General features: G+C 43.4%; 1 protein-coding gene across 2 annotated transcripts in view; it reads right to left on the bottom strand.

Moving 5' to 3' along the window:
• Positions 1-8,505, bottom strand: part of LOC137869174 (metal transporter CNNM4-like) — a 20,035-nt gene extending 11,530 nt beyond the window's left edge. Inside the window, exons 1-4 of one of the 2 annotated variants that reach the window (XM_068706387.1) lie at positions 6,960-8,505; positions 2,967-3,110; positions 2,256-2,390; positions 1,460-1,629 (exon numbers count right to left, since the gene is read on the bottom strand). In XM_068706387.1, the coding sequence (XP_068562488.1) occupies positions 1,460-1,629; positions 2,256-2,390; positions 2,967-3,110; positions 6,960-8,505 (1,995 nt within the window). The remainder of the gene's footprint in view (positions 1-1,459; positions 1,630-2,255; positions 2,391-2,966; positions 3,111-6,959) is intronic. The other variant, XM_068706388.1, reaches the window with a different exon arrangement.
• Positions 8,506-9,047: the final 542 nt, after the last annotated feature.

Consider the following 9,047-nt stretch of genomic DNA (forward strand, 5'->3'; position numbering starts at 1 on the left):
TTTATGTTATTTATGTATGTTATTTATGTATATTATTTATGAATGTTATTTATGTATGTTATTTATGTATGTTATTTATGTTATTTAGGTATGTTATTTATGTTATTTATGTATGTTATTTATGTATGTTATGTTATTTATGTGTTATTTATGTATATTATTTATGTTATTTATGTATGTTATTTATGTTATTTATGTATGTTATTTATGTATGTTATGTTATTTATGTGTTATTTATGTATATTATTTATGTTATTTATGTATGTTATTTATGTTATTTATGTATATTATTTATGTTATTTATGTATGTTATTCATGTTATTTATGTATGTTATTCATGTTATTTATGTATGTTATTTATGTATATTATTTATGTATGTTATTTATGTTATTTATGTTATATATGTTATTTGTGTTATGTATGTTATTTATGTTATTTGTGTTATTCATGTTATTATGAATGTTTATTAGCAGCTTTAATGAGGCATTTCATTTATTCCTCAGAACAACAAATCTGCTGAGCACTGGAGACAATATCTACAATTTAAAAAATGTATACAATTATATAATATTAGCTGATTTACCTGCAACTATTATGATATTTAATTAACCATTGAAGTCATGTTTTTAAAGGGAAAATACCAAATATTACTTTATTCCAGATTTCTTTGTCTCACATATTTCATTAAATAATTAGATTTTTTTGGATCAAAACTAGACGTCACTTTAGGTTTAAGGAGATTTTATCTTTCCATTATTTCCTGACATGAGACCAAACGATCCGTCGATTATGTCACAAAATAACTGCTAGAATTAAAAACACTTAGACGACTCATACCAAACCTGGAAGAATCATAAACGTTTGTTTGATAAAGAGATTATTTACTGTAATGATCCAGAGTATAAATGGAAGAATCTGATTGGCTGTTTGTGGAGGGAACCAGTGATGATGACTTCCTGTTTGGTTACAAAAACTCGTCTTCACTTCAGCTCTCTCTGAGACGTTTAACAAATAAAAACACACTTAATCTGCAGGTTATCAACATCAACAAGTATCATATTTATGATTTAATATCAGTATTGGAACAAGTCTCCGCCTGATGAAAGCGTTAAAATAAGATCCAGTTACTGGTGTTAAGTCGGGAGTCTTAAAGGGTTCCATGAGTTCAGCTCCTCGTGAGTTAATTCCTGCTCCAGACTGACGCACTAAACTTTAAACTGTTCTCCTGTAATCTCACCTCCTGGTGACACGCTTCACCAGCCGGCTCACTGATCACCAGCTCTCTGATCACCAGCTCTCTGATCAACAGTTACTGATCAACAGTTATTGATCTCTAATCATCTTTAGGACATAACATGTTTAATAACCTCCACGTATTTAATAATGTGTCTTTAAATCTTTTCTTTTAATTATTCTGTATTATGATGTTATATTGAGAGTGTGTGTGTGTGTGTGTACCTGCAGTACGAGGATGAAGTAGTCTACAGGTTTTCCTCTCTGATACAGGAAGTGCTGTGCTGAGCGTTTGTCGCTGTCGTTGAACTTGAGTTCCTGGATGACGTCCGGATGTCTGAGGACCCTCAACAAGACCTTCTCTTTGATCTGGAACGGGCTGAACAGACTCACCTCTGGGGGGGGGGGGGAGAGAAGAGAGAGAGAGGGAGGGAGGAGATCAGTTCTGTATTTTATAAAGCAGATTGTTTTACTTTGTAAGAGGATAAACTATCAGAGTACACTGATCAGTCTATTTTTATTCAATAACACGTCTTCATTGTACAACATTTATAATGATTTATATTTTAAAAAATATATATATATTTTATACAAATAAATATATACAATATATTTAAAAATAAAATAATTAACAAAATATATATATATTTTATAAAAACAAATACAAACATTTAATTAAAAAAAATCTTAACAATACATTTAGATTTTGTAATTAATTCTAAAATATATATTGAAATGTTTAGATGATTACTTTGGGGTTGAAGTCATGCACTCTGTGGTTTTGTTATTATTATAATCTTTATAAATGTATGTATTTATTTATTCCTAGTGGAATAGACTTAATGTATTTAATATATATTGTGTTTTATTGCCTGGAGAGTTGTGCTGCTTGTATTGTTTACAAACAAGACAGAACATACTTGTGTATTAAACATTAAGTCATGATATAAACCTAAACATGAGAGACTATCTGGACCACAGCATCACACCGAGGTCACATGTCTGTGACATCACAGCTCACCTGTCGCCAGGAAGCGATGCGCCGCCAGCATGAGCTGAGGAGAGATCTTCACTTTGCTGTCTCCGTCCTGCTTGAAGGCCGAGAAGTCGGGTTTGTTCTTGTTGGGGTCGACCTTCTTCCTGTTCCTGTTGTCAGCTGCACAGAGACGGAAAAGTTCAGTTCACTTTAAGAAAAGATCCAACATCGAGACAAAGAAATGAATGATGTACAGTAGGAACATAGTATAAGTATATACAATATATAGTAGAGTGTAATTACAATGTGTTTATATATATATATATATATATATATATATTTGCCTGTTTCCTGAATTTGTTATGTTTATCTTTCCGGTTTTAAGTAAAATGCTTTTATTCTGAAGGCGGCTCTCCGAGTTAAAACAGTAGAACTGTGCGCGCAGAAAGAGAGAGTAAAGTACGAAGAATATGACGGTTTTGAACGTATATAAACTTTTTCTATTATTTTCTTTTTACACATTATGTCCACATTACTGATGATTATTATTAAAAAATCTCATCGTGTAAATATTTTTGTGCTGCTAGGTGCAGCTCGAGCCGACACACTTTATTTCACAAAAATGTTACTTTAAATCAAACTGTGCAGAAACACAGATGAAAGAAAAACTCCAGCTTTTCTTTTTGCATGATGTCAGGAGTGTTTACCGTCAAGTGTGTGTGTGTGTATGTGTGACGTGTGCATCTGCTGACTCACTGTAAAGGTCGGACTCATCCAGGATCTCTGACTTGATGATCTCCTCGATGACGTCCTCTAAAGTGACCAATCCCAGCACCTCGTAGAACGGATCCCCCTCCCCCTCGTTGTTCACCTTCTGGACGATGGCCAGGTGGGATTTACCTGAGAGAGAGAGTCAGAGAGAGAGAGAGAGAGAGAGGGAGGGAGGGAGAGAGAGAGAGAGAGAGAGAGAGAGAGAGAGTAACTTAAAGGTTACTAACAGGACGGTTCTACATTCACACAAACTGAGCTGTCAGGAGAGAAGTAGGGCGGCTTTAAAGTGCAGCCTTCAAACACACATACAGCTCAATAAAACGTGTTGTTTTTGTATTTCGGAGGCTGCTGTTTGATCTGTTGGTGGATTTTATCCCACGAGGACAGACTGACGCTTTACTTTAGCTCCAGACTGGACTAAGAGCTTTGCAGAGAAAAGAGCTGGAGGACCTGCCAAAGCAGAGCTAAAGAGGAGGGAGAGCGTATTAATCCTCTCCTCATTAAAAACAGACTCATGTTCACTAACTTCACGAGTAAAGACTGTGAACAGGACGGAAACACGAAGAGCAGCGGCTGTGTACGTCTCTGGTAGAGACCTGTCAATCACTGTGTAGCCCCGCCCCTAAAGCATACCCTGCTTTATGGTCTGTTTGACTCTAAATGGACCATAATTTACTAAATGAACATCATGCTGTATTGAAGAAGACTTGAAACTAGAGATTGAAACCATAAACTCATGTTTACAATGTTTACTGAGGGAATAAATCAAGAGAGAAGTAGAGTCATTTTCTCATAGACTTCTATACAACCAGAGGAGTCGCCCCCTGATGGACACTAGAGAGAATGCAGCTTTAACACATGAAGCTTTGACTTCACTCCGGTCCACATCAACCAACACCACTCTCAAAAACCGACATCCAAAGACAAGTTTGGTTTCCTTTTGAAGAGGAGAATCTGCAGATTAATTCCATACCCGATAAGTTATGATCCGCTAAAGTTCGACACAATACGAGATGAATAACTTAAAGATTTGTTTGTTGTCTTTGCCGCCATCTTGACTGTAAGAGTCGGGAGGGGAAGACAAACCTGAACTCTATTACTGAGTGCATTGTACTAGTAGTTTAAAGGACAGGTTGGTAATATAGTACGGTACATTAAAAACAAATCAAACAACTTAAAAACACACAGTTTTTTAAAATCCTTTCCAATCAAAGCAGCACTCACTCCAAAAGTCACTACATTTAGCAAAGAAAGTCGCCAAGTCGTCAACAACAGTGATGGTTGTTGTTAGGATTTTAACGATATTCTTATTGGTTCTTTTTTATTACATTGTGAGAAAAAAAAGATAATTAATTAAGAAAAGAATCCACACTGCTTCATTATTGCTGTTTGTAAACAAAGTCTTTCTTGAGCAGCGACGGGGATTCAACCAATCAGAGCAGAGGAAGCGTCTCTGAGTCGTCATAACACATCACAAACACACAAACAGGCCTGTTGTGTGTTTAGAGTCAGCGCAGCCGATGACGTGATGACTCACACATGATATTAAACTGAATGTTTTTGGGGTTTTTAGACTGCTGGTCGGACTGAAACGAGACATTTTAAGACGCCATGTCGGTGTTTGAAAACATACGAAAAGCTTTAATTTTATAGACGATAGGATTAATATAAATAATAACTAGAAGATAAAAAGCATCAATGTTACAGACTGCTTGACTTTTAAAGGAGAGTTTCTTGTACTTTGGTGATTTATAAATGATGCTCATGCACACAAACAAACAGCGTATGAATCTCTGAGGCTGATCAATAATTGTGATTTATTTTGCAGCATCCGGAGCGCCCTCTAAAACATTTACATGATCAATAACTCTGTCTACTGTCTGGATTCAGGCACTTTATATAAATAAATAATTCATCACCTCCGTGATGTTTGAAACAACAATAATAGATTATCTGATTTGTGATGAATTAATGATAATAAAGGTGCTATAAATAGCCACTAATAGTTCCATTAAAATACAGAATAACGTCTTTATGAATCTGATAAAACAATAAAGTTTAACGTGTCGCGTTTACAGAAAACATGTGATATCTTAAAAATAGCTTCATCATCATCATCACAAGCTATAATTCCCAGCCGCTGCTTCATTGTTTTGCGACGCACCGGCTTTGTTTTTCCGAGGTGTGGATATCAGCGCTGACATTTCCGGCACTAATCCGGTGCGCCTGAACGTGCACAGTTTGATCCCATCAGTAGCGGATTTCACCGATTAGCTGCTGCGCTCTGACTGAAGCTGCTGCGCTCTGACTGAAGCTGCTGCTCTCTGACTGAAGCTGCTGCGCTCTGACTGAAGCTGCTGCGCTCCGACTGAAGCTGCTGCGCTCCGACTGAAGCTGCAGCGCTCCGACTGAAGCTGCAGCGCTCTGACTGAAGCTGCTGCTGCGCTCCGACTGAAGCTGCAGCGCTCTGACTGAAGCTGCTGCTGTGCTCTGACTGAAACTGCTGCTGCACTCCGGCTGAAGCTGCTGCGCTCCGACTGAAGCTGCTGCTGTGCTCTGACTGAAACTGCTGCTGCACTCCGGCTGAAGCTGCTGCTGCGCTCCGACTGAAGCTGCTGCTGCGCTCCGACTGAAGCTGCTGCTGCGCTCCGACTGAAGCTGCAGCGCTCCGACTGAAGCTGCTGCAGCGCTCCGACTGAAGCTGCTGCTGCGCTCCGACAGAAGCTGCTGCAGAGCTCCGACTGAAGCTGCTGCAGAGCTCCGACTGAAGCTGCTGCAGAGCTCCGACTGAAGCTGCTGCAGAGCTCCGACTGAAGCTGCTGCTGCGCTCTGATTGAAGCTGCTGAGCTCCGACTGAAGCTGCTGCTGCGCTCCAACTAAAGCTGCTGCGCTCGTCGTATAAAAGTTTTCCTTTTTGATTTGTAATTTTATAATATTTCTAAAGGAAAATGTTGATATTCACACTGGCCTGATCTTTGTCCTTTACATTTGAAATTCCTGCATAAAGTAACCCACTCACTAAATTGTATATAAATATATATGTACTGTATATATACAGACATATATACTATATACATACACACACATAGTGTATATACACACACACACATATATATATATATATATATAAAATCACATATATACTCATATATACTGTTTATCCACATATATATATATCCACACACAAACAGTATATATCCACACACACACACACACACACACACACACACACACACACACACACATATACTGTATATATATATGTGTGTTCATGAGGTTAAAAGGTAACAGTAACATGGACGCCAGCTCTCACAGAAGCTAACAGTTTAGCGAGCGAGTCACTTTATGCAAAACATGGTCTCTGAGCCAGAAGACTGTTCACACTAAGAAGAACGATGTACTTCTGAGATGTAGTGAAGTAAAAAGTACAATATGTACCTCTGAGATGTAGTAAAAAGTACAATATGTACCTCTGAGATGTAGTATAAAGTACAATATGTACCTCTTAGATGTAGTAAAAAGTACAATATGTACCTCTGAGATGTAGTGAAGTAAAAAGTACAATATGTACCCCTGAGATGTAGTAAAAAGTACAATATGTACCTCTGAGATGTAGAATTATAAAGTAAAGCATTAGTCTGTAAAGACACAATAAATATTAGTAGAGTTGTGTCTAGTAAAACTACTCATTAAAGATAGAGATGAGGTGACGATGAGGAACAGCTTCCTGTCTCATCAGGACCACGATGGAATGAAACTGTTCTGGGTGTTCGTTGCATCACATGTTGTGTTGAACATGGAGGCTGTGATGTTCCAGTCGTCAATAGATGTGATCGATACACACTGATTCTGACTGGAAGTTGTTTGTGTGGATGCAAAGATGGCTGCAGGTTTAAAACAAACACAAACAGAGAGGAGCTGTATGATGACACACACACACACACACACACACACACACACACACACACACACACACACCTTTCTTGAACTCCTCCAGCATGGCGTCCAGCTTGGTGTCGTGGAACACAAAGTGCACCGGGTGGTTGTAGAACTTGGTGATGGTCTTGAGGGTGGTGCAGTCGTCTGGGTCCACGAAGGCCAGGTCCTTGACGTACAGGATGTCCACAATGTTGGAGCGCTCGTCGTCGTACACGGGGATCCTCGTATAGCCGCTCTCCATGATCACCGACATGGTGTTGAAGTCCAGCACGGCGTCTGCCTGGATCATGAAGCAGTCGCCCACCGGCGTCATGACGTCCTCCACGGTCTTGGTGCGGAGCTCCAAGGCGCCCTGGATCATGTTCATCTCCTCCTTCACCAGGTCGTTGTAGGGCTCCGTCACCTTCAGCATCTCGACCAGCTTCTCCCGGTTGTATACGGTGCCGATCTCCTGGCCCAGCAGCACATCCAGCAGCTTGCTGACGGGGAAGGACACCGGGAAGGTGAGGAACATGAAGAACTTGGTCACCATGATGGTGTTGGCGCCCACCGCCAGGCCGTGGCGCGAGCACAGCGCCTGGGGCACGATCTCCCCGAAGATCACGATGCCGATGGTGGAGGCCACCACGGCGCCCAGACCAGACCCGATCAGGTCGTCCAGGAGGATGGTGAGGGTGGTGTTCACCAGGACGTTCCCCAGCAGCAAGGAGCAGAGGAGGTAGTTCCCTTTGCTGCGGATGGGCTCGATCTTCCGGGCGTCTTTCCTCTCCTTATCGGTGCCGCAGCTCTGCACGATGCGCAGCTCCATCGGGTCCAGAGCCATCAGGCCCAGGTTCAGCCCGCTGAACATGCCGGAGAGCACCAGCAGGCAGCAGATGAGGATGAGCTGCAGCCACATAGGCAGCATGGACTTCTTCTCCTCCAGCACCAGCAGCCGGCCGTCGCTGTCGCCCAGCAGCACCCACCTGCTTCCGTCGGCGTGGCGCGTGCATAGGGCGTACTCCTTCTGCGGCTCGCTCTTGCGGAGCGGCTTAATGCGCACGGTGAGCACACCGGACGTGCCTCGGCCGCTCACGTTCATGAAGGTCCCGACGCTGATGTCCTTCGTGAAGTCGGCGCAGGTCCTGTCCGGCGCCTCCATCATGCCGCTGCCGCCCCTCGCAGCCGCCACAGCCACCACCGCCTCCTCCTCCTCCTCCTCCTCTTCCTCTTCTTCCTCGCCTCCGTCCGTGAGCTCCGTGAAGCGGATCTGCGTCCAGGCGCCCGAGTGGAGCTGCACCCCGTAAAACCGGAGCTGCACGGTGCTCTCCTCGGTCACCTGGATGACACCGTCGTCATTGGTGCCGGACGGCTTGTCGCTCCTCTCCAGCCGCATGCCGAGCACCTGTCCTCCGCCTCCGCCTCCGCTGCCGCCGCTCCTGCCGCCGGACGCCGCCGCCGCTGCAGCGGCCGCCGCCGCCGTCTCCGTGCGTCCGCCGACCGCGCTCCACAGGAAGATAACGACGGCGAGAATGTAACCCTGCTGCCCGCTCCATTCTGTCGCCATGTTTGTTTCACTGCTCGGCGACCCGGGGGCTGACGTCATTTACTCATGTCCGAGCGGCTCCGCCCCCCCCCCCCGCCGGCCCGTCACTCACTCACACACATACACACACACACACACACACACACACACACACACACACACACACACACACACACCCCGTTATCACCGCCTACCGGACAGCGACAGGTAGAGCTAATAAACAAACTCTCCTCCTCCTCCTCCTCCTCCTCCTCCTCCTCCTCTCTCACTCTTCATCTGTGTTGATGCTCTTATTTCTGCAGCAGGCAAACATCCCCAAATTATGCATGATGCACCTTGCGTCACCCTACACCCCCCCCCCCCCCCCTTGTTATTGTCTCTCGAGGCAATGCGGCACACCGCGGATGGAGATGCTGCTGCGGCCAGAGGTCTCTCATCCTCTGCTGTTATGTAATGTAACGGCACATGGCAGCTGTGCACCCCCAACATCATCACCATCACCCCCCCCCCACTCATCCTGCACCATCCCGCACCCCTCTGGCACCGAGCCAGGCCCGCTCTGCAGCTGGGACTTCATCTGTCTGTACAATAATACTAATCAT

The sequence above is a fragment of the Cebidichthys violaceus genome, unplaced genomic scaffold, assembly GCF_023349555.1.
Source record: "Cebidichthys violaceus isolate CVI_PGR_0920_01 unplaced genomic scaffold, fCebVio1.0.p SCAF_12, whole genome shotgun sequence".
Lineage (NCBI taxonomy): Eukaryota > Metazoa > Chordata > Actinopteri > Perciformes > Stichaeidae > Cebidichthys > Cebidichthys violaceus.